Below are 15,173 nucleotides of genomic sequence, written 5' to 3'. Positions count from 1 at the left end.
TAGCTTATGGCAATCTGCTAGGCTGCCATCTACTGATTTACAGACTGTATTACCTTCACACATGGTACAACAATACTTTACGTCTCATCATTCACATTTTTTTTCTTCATTTTCTAACATCATAAAACCTCTTGTCCTTTACAAAATGTTTTCTCTATTTTTCAACATCAAAATGATTCAAACGAAGAAGAAAAGTAGCAAGTTTTACCTATGAGGCGCGACCACCGACTGACTGATCCATTTCCGGCCATTTTCCTGATCTGCAAGGGACCATTTTTTTTTTTCTCAGTTCTCACATTCTTACGTGACCGAATCGATTTGCAACCTTGCTTTGCTCTCGCTCTCGCTCCATCGCATTTCCAGACAAAGGTTTGCCTGAATCGTCATTCGTCCCTTTTTGGCTTTTGATTTTTGAAGCTTCCAGTGGAAGCCTTACGAGTTACAGTCAAAGAGTCAAACGGGTTAAGACTAAAGAATGACATTTTGTCTTGTCTCGGTTACCCTTTTTATTAAAAAAAAAAAAAAAAAAATCTTCGATAGTGGATACTAGGCTATCACACTCACAGCCTCACTATTCACTACAAATTCAAAATATAATTTATTTATTTAATAGATTAATACCTTTAGTATATTAACACTTTATTTATTTAGTAGATTAATGATTTTTTTTTTTTTTTATATAGCAAACTAACATTTTGTTTTTTAGTAGATTAACATACGTATTTGATAGCCCTTGCCAGATTGTCAATTCTCATCTCACGATCCCACATAACACTATTTCTTTACACCTTACTCCTTTATCTGCATGCAGGTATGTTTTTTTTTTTTTAAAGTTTATATTAGTATTAATCATATTATCTATATATATTATATAGATTAATTGCATATGGTTGTATGTACTGATTTAACTTTTTTTTTTATAGCATTAAGTGTTTTAATAAATTGTTTGATTTTAATTTGAGACCTTATTATTAGAATCTATAAAGTTTATCTAAGTTTCTAACTTCATTTTATATGTTTCAATTTGATTTTGAATTTAGGTTTATGAATGATGTCTAAATTAAAAATTATCGACTCATTTTTCAAAAGAAAATAAGTGATCTTCTAAAAAATTCTTCTAAAATTCCAAGAATTAAACCTGAGAAAAATTATGATTTTAACTCTCCAATTTTGGAATCTGAAGAAATTCATTTTATATCGTCAACACTTAATTCTAAAGAAATTGATATATCTTCTTTACAACGAGATCCAGGATTACGCCCTCCTATATGGGATTATTCAGTCAATCAGTGTGATAAAATAAGAAGAGCTTATTTAAAAACGGGTCTATATCAAATACGTCTATCAAAATATCCATTTTCTAGTTCTGTAAAGCATCATCGTCGCTTTCAAGCTTTATGGTTCGTACAATTTGGATCTTGGTTAGCGTATTCTCCATCAAAAGATGTTGTACATTGTTTACCTTGCTATCTTTTTACTATGAAAGCATCTCAACGTTCTGGATGAGATATATTTATTGTCATGAGATTTAAAAATTGGAAGAAGATTAATGATGGAAAACATTGTGTATTTTTGAATCATATTAAGAAGGATCATTGTTCTTGTCATAATAACGCTGTGAAATCTTGTGAGGATTTATTGAAATAATCGCAACATATTGATAAAGTAATGAATGCACAAAGCTCTGAACAAATTCTCAACAATCGACTCCGAGTAAAAACATCTATTGATATCGTTCGATGGTTTGCATTTCAAGGATGTGCATTTAGAGGTTATGATGAGACCCTTGATTCAAAAAATCGAGCTAATTTTATGGAGATGCTTAAACTCTTGGCTTCGTATAATGACAAAGTTGGAAAACTTGTTTTGGAAAATGCTCCTAAATCTTCAAAGTATACTTCACCCCAAATTCAAAAATAGATTTTAGAAGTTCTTGCAAAAAAAGTAAGAAATAAAATTCATGAAGATGTTGGAGATTCTCGATTTTGCATTATTGTTGATGAGGCACGAGATGAGTTTAAGAAGGAGCAAATGGCTATAATATTGAGATTTGTTGATGTTGATGGTTTTATGCAAAAACGATTTTTTGATCTTGTACATGTTAAAGATACATTGGCATTGACTCTAAAGAATGAAATATTTACAGTTCTTTATCATCATTGTCTGGATATTCAAAATATTCGTGGACAAGGATATGATGGTGCTAGTAGTATGTGTGGTGAATGGAACGAATTGCAATTATTATTTCTTAAAGATTGCCCATATGCATACTATGTTTATTGTTTTGCTCACCGATTACAGTTAGCATTAGTTGCTGTATCTATAAAGGTGGTTTCTGTTCATGAGTTTTTCTCAAATTTAAACTTTATTATAAATGTGGTGGGCGCTTCATGTAAACGTCATGATGAATTGCAAGCTACTAAGGCAACACATATTGCATATGATAGCCATTGATGAACTTGAAAGTGGAAAATGAGTTAACCAAATTAGTACTATCAAATGAACCGGTGATTCTCGTTGGGGTTCTCATTTTTATTCTATTTGCAATCTACTGCGAATGTTTGAAGCCACTTGCTCGGTGCTTAAAACTATAATAAAAGAAAGATCCACTTATTCTTAACGCAAGAATGTGAATACTGCTTATAAAATGATTATCTCATTTCAATTCATATTTATTTTACATTTAATGAATGAAATCATGGGTATTATTGATGTTCTTTGTCAAGTTTTGTAGCAAAAATCTCAAGATATTTTGAATGCCATGAATATAGTTTCTACTATAAAAGGACTTATTCAAAAGTTGAGACATGAAGGTTGGAAAAATCTGGTTGAGAATGTTGTCTCTTTTTTCAAGAAATTTGATATTGATATTTCAGAATTGAGCTATCGTTATGTACAAGACCGTGGTCATTATCCACGAGATCACATTACAATAGAGCATCATTATCATTTTGAAATATTTAATGCTACTATAGATTTTCAAATGCAAGAGCTTGACAATATGTTTGGTGAAGGAACGACAAGGCTTTTAACCTTTAGCTCAACTTTGAATCCAAAGGATGAGTATAAATCATTTAATATTGATGATATATGTTGTCTTGTGAAAAATTATTATCCTCTTGATTTTTCTGAGAATGAGAAAATCAATTTAAGGTTTCAATTGAAGCATTTTGAAGTTGATGTGTTTAGCAATCTGATGTTTCAAGATTTGAGATCCATTACAGATTTATGTTGAAAATTAATAAAGACAGAAATCAAAGACATACTATCTTGTTGATAGATTGATTCGTCTAATTTTGACTCTTTTAGTGTCTACAACAACTAGTGAATGAGCATTTTCAGCTATGAAGATTGTAAAAACAAGACTTCGCAACAAGATTGAAGATAAATTCATAGCAAATAATTTAGTTGTCTATATTGAAAGAGAAATAGCTAAAAATTTTGATTTAGATTAATACTTGATATTTTGTTTGTTTAAAAGAACGTAAGTTACAATTTTAGACATTCTGTATTTCTTTTGTTTAATATATTTATATGGATGTCTTTATATTATTTTAGTGATATATTATTATTGACATATCAAATAATTTTTTAATATATAGTTATATTAAATGTATTTTATTTTTATTATAAATCTTTCTATTAGATTATTATATATCGTAAAAAAATTATATAAAATTAGAATAAAAAAATTATATATATTGTTCTAGTTTTATTTGACTTCCTAAAATAAATTTATGACTTTGCCACTGCTTATAAGTGATTTTAACAAAAAGTTTTGGCACTTAATTACGTGAGGTTGCTCACAAGTTACTGTAAGAGATTTTTGTGAATAAATAATAATAATCTCTTTATTCTTATGATAATGTCTGCAGCCTCTTCACATGTGAGGTGTTGGGGATATAGTCACACAGGTCATTAATGTACAGACAAATACCAATAGTTTGGTGGGTTAGGGTAGGTTAAAATGTGGGGTGGTGGTGGGGTTGACTCTTGGAAACATGTGCATGTATTCCCTCCAAAAAATATGTTGGCTTTGTTTGATTTAGGTGTACTCTACTGGGGTAGCTGGACCATAAAAAGGCCTATATAAACAGTGAAAAGCTAGGTGCATGCTTTTGTTTATTATCCTTTATTTAATAAAAATAAAAATAAAAATTGATAAACAATCCTTTTATTTTTTATTTTTAAATCTTAGATTTTTTTTTTTTCCTTCTTTTTCTTGAATTAATCTCCAATATTGATCCTCCTTGTGTCTCAAGCACAGCAAGGGTATTTAAACTTTTCACTCATAACTTAAGGGCCCTTTTGGAAATTAGTGTCGGTGATATTTTAATATATTTACTTTTCTCACTTTTGGTTGAAAACTTTATGATAATTCATATGGTTCCCCCCACATGTCAGAAATCAATCCAAACCTTAATAATAAATAAATAAACAAAATTTTTAAAAAAAGGCGGACTCTTTGTTTGAAGGAAAACAAGTTTCTAAAGGAAAATTCAAAATTCTGACTTTTAGCATTAAATACCCTCGATCTAATCTTTAAGATCTACAAAATATTAAAAGAAATAATAGGATTAAAAAAAAAAAAATTGCCCATATGTTAAACATGTTTTTTAATCCAAACGTAATCGCATGGGTGGTAATTAACTACCTCAGGGACAGGCTCCGGCTTCTTCTATCTGTCATCTCCTTTGAGTGGATCCGAAGTATATTCTTCCTAAATTGTCTCGACCCATCTGCTACCTGCAAATCCTAAGGACACCCTTTTCTCGGTTGACCTGGTTTCTGCCTGCTTGCTGAGGAGCTCCGAAAGACTTGCCTTTCTGTCCGGCTTTCTGGTTCATATCCTTGAATTTCACAGGTTAGATGCTTACTTTAGCATTCGCTTTTTTGGATCTTGATATCGTGCGCCATGGATCCCCTATGCCCATTTTTTAAGTGGGTTGTTTTTATTTGCATTCAAAAGCATTAATAAAACTGTTTCTAAGGTTCATACTTTTCTAAGTTGGGCGAATAACTTGTTGGTAAAATGGTAACTTTGTTTTATTTTGTTTTGGTCTCAATTAGAAACCGTAGAAAAGGATTTTGATGGTTGTTGGTAGTCATTTAGGTCTGAGATTTTGTTCATGCCGTTGTGGGTTATTTGAATTAAATTCAAAATGTGGACGTCTTATGTCACATTACATTTAGCTTTCAGATATTTCAAATTGCTAATGTAAAAGTTTCCAGCTTATATGAGTTCTTCGCCTTCCAGCTGTTTATATTGGATTAAAAACATACAATCCTTAAATTTTTGGATGGATCAAACAGCACATGTACAATGTTCTAACATAAGCCTTCGCGCTTTGCCGGTTTGCCACAAACGCACATTTTACAAATGAGAGCGCGGGTTTCGCATTCAAAGATCTAATGTCAGATTGTAAATGTGTTTTCTTAACCGACCACCCCTGAGAGATTAATCAACCGTCGTATTTAGTGTTACACTGACAATGTACAGGAAGGACCACATAATTTTGCTGGATATAAAATTAGTGTCAGTTTGCTCGGCCTTATCATGTTTGGATGTTAGAAGTTTTCAAGAATATTAAAAAATTTTTTATGAATAGTTGAGAAAACTTTTTGAGAGGAGTTTTATAAAAGTATTGGGGCCTATTTAGAATATGTTTTGATATAAAAATGTTTTAGAGAAGTTTTTATGGAGGGTGTAATAAATACTTTAATTTATTTTAATTTTTTAATTATGGAGAGGTAGTCACCCTGGCCACCACCAGCGGCCCAGATATATTTGACCGTCAAAATTCCCTCTGACTTAATAGGTAGTTTTGTTTGCTAAACATCCCCCAAGTGTGACAAAATATAGAGATGGTTTTATCATGTCTATCAAAATGGTGCTAAATAGATGTTTACAGAGGATTGGAGGGAGAGGGGGAGGGGAGGGGGATGTAAATTGTGCTACAATGTTTTTTGAGGCTATCTAATTACACATTATATGCTTGGCATTTCTGAACTTTTGTGATGTACCGTACCTAAGTGCAAGTTGCTATCAAATTGATATGATTGGAGGGAAGTTGCAATCAACCTTAAGGGTGTTTCTATTTGACCCACCAAAAGAACACGGTTGTAATCCTGTATACGTGGGATCTAAAGAAGCATTATGAGAGAATCAACTAAGTAATTTAAATGTATTTTGGATCCTGTCAATGGTAAAGTCTCAGTCGTTAATATCACCAAGTGCAGGCCAATATATTTGATCCTGTTGCATGTAGCGTAGTTTTGATCATGCAGGACTTCTGAGTTTGCTTGGATGGGTCTAATGTAATTATCCACATTCTCAAAATTTCTGTAAAGCTAGTTGGAGCTAAAGTATTTGTACTTTTATTTTTTCCAATAAATAAGGATAGCTGTGCATGTGGAAGATATTCTCAAAATCATGCTTTCCCCATTTGTGTCCCCTTCCTCTTAGTACTAGTTTTGGTTAATGCTCTTTACTTTTGTTTCATGCAATTTAGAGGTTATTACCTAGCACGAGGTTGTTATATTGTTTTATAATGACCTCAAATTTTGTTTCGTTCTTTTTTTTTTTTCCCTTACCAACCAAACATAGCTTTAGCATGGATCAATTTTCTGATTATTTGATAATATTTGGGGACTGCATGTGGAGGCCATTTATTAAAAAAGAAAAAACATCATTTTGGGAAGGATATTTTAGTAATTTAAAAAAATTTTAAACATAAAATTGCCTATGCTTGCATTGCAGTCCTCAAATGAGGACTGTACGTAGCATTGCTCATATTTGATATTTGTTTGATCTGAAGGTTGCACTTTTCTGTGTGGTTGGAAAAGGAAGAAACTTAACTTTCGTGAATGCTTTCTCATTATTTTGCTGTAATATGGGACACAGAGTCTGCTTTTTGTTACTCATCCTCGCACTTTCATTTTGGTCACTAACCAATCAGAGAGAGTAGGTAATGACACTAAAATTCTTAAGTTCCCACTACTGACCTACAGGTGTCTTCTTTGAAAATATGAGTGTGGGGTTAAATAAGTCTCCTTCAAATGGCTTAGAGAAACTGACATCAGATGAGCAACAGGCTAAGGTATCTGCCAATTGCATGGTTCTTTAATTTGGTTCATGAAAATGCTACTGTTATTGTGGCAAGAAACTCTTCTTAAGCCTTGACACTCTTTCATATTTGCAGATAAATGAGTTGAGGAGGTTAATAGGGCCAGTGCCAAATAAGTTGTCCATTTATTGTTCTGATGCATCCATCTCAAGATATCTAGTGGCACGTAACTGGAATGTCAAGAAAGCAAGTAAAATGCTGAAAGATTCCTTAAAATGGAGATTGGAATACAAACCAGAAGAGATACGCTGGGTACCCTTCCATTAATCTCCATTCTGTACCTTTGAAAATTTTAAGTTAGAATCCGTGGATGGAAAATGTGCTGGACTCCACCTTTTTTTTTTTTTTTTTTTTTTTTTTTTTTTTTTTTGTCTAGGAATATCCTTTGTATTGAAAAGTTTATGAAATTAGGCTATGGGTAGCGATTCAAAGTCCTGATGATCTTGCCATAATGGTACATCTTTCTGTTTCTACCCCTACCCCCGTCTCTCTCTTCCTTAAGGAGTTATTTTATTTATTATGTTGCCTTGCAATACTCCAAGGGCCAGGTTTAAAGTCATCAACCGAAGGCCAGGTATTTTAATGCTGGTTGAACAGGTTCAATTGACCCATACCTGTTTGGAATGCTACCCAAGGCTCCAAATCCAACTGTCGCAATGTAAAAAGTTTTAAGTTGATAAACAATCTCGAATGAATTAATCTAATGATCCTAGAGTCAAACTTTCTTTAAAACTAATTTGATGGTCAATGAGCAGATCAACTCAAACCCTTTCAGCCTTGGGTGGGCTTGGGTTCTATCTTTCCAGCTTCATGATATAACATCTTGAGAATTCATGTTGCTAAAGGTTATTGTTTTTGTTTGTGATTTAGGAGGAGGTTGCTCATGAAGCGGAGACAGGGAAAATCTACAGATCAACTTCAATTGACAAGCATGGGAGAACAGTTCTTGTCATGAGACCTAGTCGACAGGTTTCATCTGATAGTGCCTTCTGACTTCTGTGCTTTAATGTTCTAGTTATTACTTGATAATTGAAGAACATTGTAGAACTTTTGTTCTTGGTAGATGTGTTTCACAAAATAATAACTTTTTTTTATTGTTAAACAAATCGATTGAATTCACTAAATAATAATAAAAACATCAATGCCTTTTTAAAAAAAAAAAAATTATATTTACTCTGTAAACCATAGTTTTAATTGTGAGAACATGAATCTTTTCTTGGAAAAATATTTAATAAGTTGAGAAGCCTGTGTGCTTCTGTTGGTATCAAACCAATAACAATTCATACAAGCTAAATCTTCTAATCAATAATTGGTACGTACAGATTAAAAGCAGATATATAATTACCTGGAGGTTCAAGTAGTGGAAGAAAAGTACTTTGCCTTATGTTTCCTTGATGATGTTTTTCATGCTTATTTTGATTGCAGAACTCAAAGTCAACAAAGGGACAAATCAAGTATTTGGTCTATTGCATGGAGAATGCCATTTTAAATCTGCCACCAGACCAGGAACAGATGGTTTGGCTAATTGATTTTGAAGGTTTCAATTTGTCAAATATTTCAGTGAAGTTGACACGGGAAACTGCCCATGTTTTACAAGACCATTATCCTGAACGCCTTGGTGTGGCAATATTATACAACCCGCCTAAGTTTTTCGAGCCATTCTTTACGGTATACGTGGCGATATTCTTGTGTATTCTTTTTGTTGATGGTTCTTTGCTGCTAATTTCCAATTTAGTAAATTATTGATCTGTCATTCTATTGTTGGTTGCTGCTTATCAATTTTTTTTTGGTCGGTTGCTAGCAGGTTCGCACATAGTTCTGTATTTTAGTTGGCTTTTGATGTTGAGAGAATGTGTTAATGCAGGTGGTGAAGCCGTTTCTAGAGCCCAAAACTTACAATAAAGTCAAGTTTGTTTACTCTGATGACCTCAACTCCAAGAAGACAATGGAGGAGTTATTTGATATGGATCAGCTTGAGTCTGCATTTGGTGGAAATAATGGCACGGGGTTTAATATAAATAAATATGCAGAAAGGATGCAAGAGGATGATAAGAGGAGGGCCTCTTTTTGGACAAGAGGGAATCCCCCCTCGGCAGCCACACAACCAGCTCTGACAAGTGCTCCTTTGGATTCAATCAACATGGGCTCAGATTCTGATGCTACCGACGTAGTGAAAACAGGCAGTTCCCCTTCTCAAGGGTTGGAATCGGAAGTTGAATTCCCAGGTCAGAATATGCTGGAGACTGATGGTAGCAAAAATGCCACCTGAGATGTATGATTGAATGGGGAAAACAACAAAGGTGGAACATCACCTTATTTAAGGACACTCAACCCAACCAAATGTCCCTTGCTGACCATTTGACATTTTGATTAGAAACTTGAATTTTAGGAGTTTCTGTCGTTATCGGTGTCTAGATTCCCTGGATCATTTTCCCCTGCAGTGTAAAGCTTAATTAAGTTCAAAACAGCATCGCATGCGACATTGTCTTGTAGCATTCTCTCCTGTCTTTTGTCTTTAATTTAATCAAACCGCACACCACTTCCTTGAAAGGGAGGAGTAGAACTACCAATAGACTACTAGACCAATTGCAACCACCACTCAGGGCCCACATTTATAAATGGTAAGAAGCTTGCATCTCCTTCACTTTGGCAATATTGCTTATTTATTGCATGTCGTGTGGAATTCTTTACCATTGTTCTTCCTAGAACGTTGCCTAAAACTTGTATTAGGATTGGTTTTAATAAGGCATGATATCCGTGAAAATTATAGGAGCAAGTGGAGGTATCAAGACAGCAAAGTTCATAAATTAAAAGGTTCTATACTTTGGAGGCAAATAACAAATTTCATGGAAAAACTCTATTTATAAGACGATGCGTATAACACATATTTTGATTTAAAAGAGAAATTTTAAAATTGAAATCTTTAAAAATTAATATATTGTGAATAGTGTGCTTTATATACCTGATTCGAGAATAAAACAACTCAAACGTTGTGTAATGATTTTTGTTTTGGGGTCAAGAACTGACTCCATATTCTTGAAATGAAGCCTTTCGAAACTGTTGGGACTGTTGGACTGCACCATGAATATCAAGGAAAAGATGCCACGCAGCTTTTTTTTTTGTCTTTTTCTAAGCAAGCAGCATATCTGCTAGGAAAATATAAAGATACTTGTACAGACCAGTCTTCATATAAAGATGCTACGCAATTGATTAATATGTAAGAGTGTCGGCCCCCAGCCCTAGGGGTGTAGATTTTTGTGGATGTTCAGAAAATGATAAGATTCTTTCCTCTTCCTCATCTTCAATGAACCAATGCAAAGAAACCCGAGAAGCATATAATACACTTCAAGGAAGAAATAAAGGCTCGTAGTGCCAAAGAAATATTCTTATTCCAGTTCTTCCAATCACAACTAAAGCTTTGGTTTCAAGGAAAAAACATAAAAATAAATACAAGTGCATACGTCTGTATGTCTTCCACATATCTACCTCCAAAATATAAGTATGAACTTGATCACACATGCAAAGAGTACATTAGTAGTAGACAGCTTTCTGATCTACTGATCGCAAACTGTATAGTTACATACTTCATGCAACTAGCTAGCTCTTGCGAATCAGTACTAAACCAGTTTTTTCCTCGTACTCTCTATTCATGACATCAACAGTTAAGCACCTAAACAAGCCATTAAGAAAAACGTGAACATATTGAAGGAGACAGAGGCCTGAAAGAACCAGTAATTGGGCTTACCTATACATTGAAGATATTAATGCAACATATCATCTAACTTCTGCCTGTATAGAGCTAAACTCTGCAATAAAATTCCAGTGCAAAATAAGTGTTAGTAATTTACTCAAGCTAATTCTAGAAAATTTAATTAAAGAGACCAAAAAAAAAAAAAAAGAAGCAATTTAGATGGTTCCATTATTATTTTTTAATCTTTAGGAGGGATGTGATCTATAACCTCAAAGGTCATGTCAGTGGCAAAGTGCACTCTCTCAAAGGCTACCATCTCATAGAGGTCATTCATTATCTCTGAAACTGATAAAGTCTCATTTAGTTTTTACTTAAATACGCATGTTTTAGTCAGTTATGTCATTTAACAAGCAGTTTTAAGTCTAGCAAATCATTTTCTGGACTTAAGTGGCACCGATCACAATCTTTCCAGAGGATCTTACATGGGTGTTATACCAGAGCTTCTTCTAGCATTATGTTTATTTCATCAAAGGAGGAATTGTTCTTCTTTTCTTCTGTTTTGTTTCTTAAGTAGGGAGGGAAAACAAAGTGCGAGTATATGGTATGTAAGCATTTTTCTCTCAGGCTTGAATAAGTGAAATTTGGAGAGAGACAATTTTTAAGGAGGAAAAAAAAAAAAAAATTCAGCATGTACCCGAAGAAGCACATCTATCGCAAAAATTCAATCAGACTCATCATCACTATTTACAGTTCACATATTTTCAGTATAAAAAGATTTTCCCACCGACAGGGAAGCCAAAGGACTTTAACATCAGAGTAACAGCATTTCTGCAACAAAGGTACGGCGACCTAACAAACAAGTGAAAGACAGAAGAACTTCTAAGGGTTATTGGTAATGATTCTTTAAGGAACATTCATCTTAGAATCTTTGCCAGAAAAAAGTCCCAAACAAAGGCCCATCTTTTCCCCCTTTCTTCTCAACAACCAAACGAACCGTGGTGCCCTTCAAAGTGGATTCTTTCTTTATTGTTTTATGTCAATTACTTTATAATCAGAACGGTACCATTTACCCAAATTCTCAAGCAACATATAAAATATAAATGTTTTGGTGCATTACAGATAAATGAATAAAGACAGGAAGAAGTTGCATACCCTAGTGTATGCATAAACTCCTGCCTCAGTAGGTGCTACCGGACTTCCCCTCCTTATGAATTTTCCCTCTTTGAAAATGTAAAGCATGGGTATTCCAGTAGATAGTTCTAAACTGATAACCTGTCAGGAAAGAAAGAAGATAAAAGGAAGAGCATGATCTTTGTTTTACAACGAGTTTAAAACCGGAAATCCCCAATTGTATAAATGTATATTACCTCTTGGGAAGTTAATTTGTCAAGATACATAATGATGGACCTCAATGAATTCCCATGAGCAGCAATCATTACATTCTTTCCAGATAGAAGCTGGGGTTCAATCTGCAGCACAAGAATGGAATGTGATTACATGAACCTAAAGCCCTTATTGGATTGATTTTGGATGCAGAGCATTATATTTAACAGAAACAGATAAGAGGAAAACTTAGTCATGCATACTTGATCTTTGAAATAAGCAACAGCTCTTTGAGCACACATCTCCAAACTCTCGCCATTAGGAGGAGGAATATCGTAACTCCGACGCCACTCATGAACTTGTTCTTTCCCATATCTATCAGCTGTTTCCTGCTTATTGAGACCCTGTAGTTCTCCATACCTGAAAGGAAGAACAATTTATAATTGAAGAAAAGTCAAGAGGAAATGAGATGCAAGCAAAACAATCATTAAAGCAGAGGAGAATGATTACATTCTTTCATTCAACTGCCATGCTGCAATGACAGGAATGGATTGCTTTTTGGTTTCTTCACTGAAAACTTGACTCCAAGCCCTTGCTTGTTCACTCTCATTATGAATAATGATGGGCACCTACAGACGGGCTGATGGTTAATAGGTTGATGTATAAAAAGATACAAGACACAACGATTCTATGGCATCAAAATGAAAACATTTCCCTGGGAAATTAAAACCTGGACCAAATGCAAGGAACACAACAGTTTGTCCCCTGGAGGAGGAATAGAGAGAAGGGGGGCTGGTGGTTGTTATAGAAGCAGATTCAAAATTCACTTATTCTAAAATTTACAGGCTGATGACCAGTGATGAAAGTCCAATTCAACTCTACGCCAGCATCAGGTGCCAAATTTCATTCATAAGTACCTAATCTTGTTGTATTTGAAGTTTGAACACCTAAAAGATATTTCCCGGAATCACCTTTTGACGACGGTGCTGGGTCATTGCAAGCATGGCAGTCATCTGTGCACGAATCAGTGCAGAAGTATAGATCATGTCAACAGGTATATTGCTGATTCTCTGGCCAGCTTCAATTGCCTCTTCCACGCCCTTCTTAGTTAGTGGCACATCCACACAACCTGTGAACAAATTCTTCTCATTCCATAATGATTCACCATGCCGAATCAGAATCAAAGCAGCTTCATCTGCATGAAAAACCAGAAGAGCAGTTAGAAAATTCAATAAAAGGGACAGTATCTGACTCCAAATCAGGAGAATAGATTTAATTAAAAGGACAAACTTTGTTATGAGTTCAACACTGGAAAAATACTTGCAGAAAGTATTCCTGTAATTACTTATAAAAAAAAGAAAAAAGATTTTTAATTAAACCCCATATAAGAGGACTAAAGCTATTTAAGACGCTACTGATTTGGTCAAGAGAACCATCGTTAATCCTTGATTACTCTTCCTGGTTGTGTATCCAGATTCAATATAACAGGCTTACTTGATTTTTTCTGAGAGCTACTGGCGTTGCTTTTTGCAGGGGACAGAACTGGTTCAAACACTGAAGTTTGAGATGTCGAGGCTTGAACAACACCAATGTTCCTCTGGACAGAGCGACAGCATCCTCTTTTTGACAGGCCAATTTCAACCTTGAAACCCTTAGAAATCAATCTCATATAATTGTCCCCTTGCTCATGATGAAGACCGGAATTGTTAAAATGTCCATGAGACTGAAGAGTCCCAATGGCCTGGTGAAACGCTGAAGCAGCCATTCTGAAAATCAAAATATTCCAATTAACTATGTATGGATGCCAATTCCACATATGGATTCCTTCCATTTTGGAACATAACAAAGCATAAAGTTGGCTGCACATACTTCATCTCGACCGACAAACTATAAAAGGAATGGCATCAAATATAAATTCTCTTTTTTTTGCTCATGGAACAAAAGAATATGATGCATATATTCCCATAGTAAAGAAGAAGAGAAAATAACCAAATATTGATCATATCTAAATCATCACTGTACAGTGATCTTATGCATACTAAATCATCACTGTTCAAGGATTTGATGGAGCGCCCCCAAAGTTAAACTCACAAATGCGAGACAACAAGCTCGGGAAGCATGTTTCAACCATTCAGGTTCATAATCCGGGAAAAAAAAAAAAGAAGAAGAAGAAGAAGAAAACCAGATACGACTAGCAAATTTATCAGAAAATAAAAGCCTTATATCCGTGACACCAATCAGAACGAATTACCGATCTTAAAAAAAAAAACTCCAAACGCCAACAAAAGCAAGGATGAGAACGGGCAACCCAACGCTCTCAAGCTTGAATCAGCAATATACCCTTATGGATTCCTAAGAAATCCTAAATTAAACAAGACCAAGCATCAAACACGAAAATCTGCCATATAAAACCACATCATAAGAATCACAAACACAAAGAACGTACCCTCCGCAAATATTGAAGAAACAACACAACGACCCAGAAGCCAAAATGCCAAGAAACAACAAATAAAATATAGAAAATCAACACCTTGATAATTAATAAAACGGGTACGCGAGTATGACCTGGTTTTATAGGAGCAAGCGAAGTAACCGAGGAAAAGAAAAGTGCAAATGAGGTGGTGGGCAAGAGTTTATTACGAGAAACTCTGGCGGAGAAGACGACGAGAACAAAGCTACACGTCCTTTTTAACGAAAATATTGAGAACGAAAGATAGTTATTCTTAGGAATACACAGACACCAACACACACATATATAATGGAGGAATTTAGATCTTTGTTGTCTTTCAGATGCGCTTTATGGGAGGGAGGAACGGTACGACGACAAGTAGCCTTTTCCCTCCTCCAGTTTGCACTTTCGTTGAAACAAACAAAATTTTGGGGGCGGAGTAGGAGAGTTTGATATACGAAAGTTCTCCTCTCCTCTCTTTTGTTTTGTTATTTATTTTTTATTTTTTGAAATGCGTTACTGTAATGATCTGTTTTGTTATTTGTTTATTTTAAATGTGTTACTGTAATTATCTATCATCATT

The 15,173-nt window shown here is 34.4% G+C and overlaps 2 protein-coding genes across 4 annotated transcripts; one reads left to right on the top strand and one right to left on the bottom strand.

Annotated features, from left to right (window-relative positions):
* The first annotated feature begins 4,587 nt into the window (after positions 1 to 4,587).
* Positions 4,588 to 9,677, top strand: LOC122309651 (phosphatidylinositol transfer protein 3-like). Its single transcript, XM_043123188.1, has 6 exons — positions 4,588 to 4,864; positions 7,012 to 7,100; positions 7,203 to 7,379; positions 7,998 to 8,096; positions 8,553 to 8,795; positions 8,992 to 9,677. Exons 2-6 carry the CDS (start codon positions 7,029 to 7,031, stop codon positions 9,394 to 9,396), a joined length of 996 nt encoding a protein of 331 aa, XP_042979122.1. The 5' UTR covers positions 4,588 to 4,864; positions 7,012 to 7,028; the 3' UTR covers positions 9,397 to 9,677.
* Positions 9,678 to 10,477: 800 nt separating this feature from the next.
* On the bottom strand, positions 10,478 to 15,047 carry LOC122309650 (2,3-bisphosphoglycerate-dependent phosphoglycerate mutase 1-like). 3 transcript variants are annotated; one of them, XM_043123185.1, is made up of 9 exons: positions 14,707 to 15,047; positions 13,636 to 13,907; positions 13,113 to 13,336; positions 12,652 to 12,770; positions 12,405 to 12,561; positions 12,186 to 12,287; positions 11,971 to 12,090; positions 10,873 to 10,933; positions 10,478 to 10,797 (listed from the first exon to the last, which is right to left on the bottom strand). In XM_043123185.1, exons 2-8 carry the CDS (start codon positions 13,904 to 13,906, stop codon positions 10,889 to 10,891), a joined length of 1,038 nt encoding a protein of 345 aa, XP_042979119.1. In that variant the 5' UTR covers position 13,907; positions 14,707 to 15,047; the 3' UTR covers positions 10,478 to 10,797; positions 10,873 to 10,888. The 3 variants fall into 3 exon arrangements, with proteins under 3 accessions (XP_042979119.1, XP_042979120.1, XP_042979121.1); XM_043123186.1 differs by lacking the exon at positions 14,707 to 15,047 and adding an exon at positions 14,588 to 14,699; XM_043123187.1 differs by lacking the exon at positions 14,707 to 15,047 and adding an exon at positions 14,393 to 14,501.
* Between the last annotated feature and the right edge of the window lie 126 nt (positions 15,048 to 15,173).

Source organism: Carya illinoinensis, chromosome 5 (assembly GCF_018687715.1).
Source record: "Carya illinoinensis cultivar Pawnee chromosome 5, C.illinoinensisPawnee_v1, whole genome shotgun sequence".
NCBI lineage: Eukaryota > Viridiplantae > Streptophyta > Magnoliopsida > Fagales > Juglandaceae > Carya > Carya illinoinensis.
This window is presented reverse-complemented; position numbering and strand designations above follow the sequence as displayed.

Coding starts and splice junctions, on each gene's coding strand:
- LOC122309651 (XM_043123188.1), top strand. CDS start 7,029: ATGAGTGTGGGGTTAAATAAGTCTCCTTCAAATGGCTTAGAGAAACTG. Junction 7,101..7,202: donor CAGATGAGCAACAGGCTAAG/GTATCTGCCAAT, acceptor TCATATTTGCAG/ATAAATGAGTTGAGGAGGTT. Junction 7,380..7,997: donor AACCAGAAGAGATACGCTGG/GTACCCTTCCAT, acceptor TTTGTGATTTAG/GAGGAGGTTGCTCATGAAGC.
- LOC122309650 (XM_043123185.1), bottom strand. CDS start 13,906: ATGGCTGCTTCAGCGTTTCACCAGGCCATTGGGACTCTTCAGTCTCAT. Junction 12,562..12,651: donor TGGCAGTTGAATGAAAGAAT/GTAATCATTCTC, acceptor TCTTCCTTTCAG/GTATGGAGAACTACAGGGTC. Junction 12,091..12,185: donor ACAAATTAACTTCCCAAGAG/GTAATATACATT, acceptor CTTTCCTGACAG/GTTATCAGTTTAGAACTATC.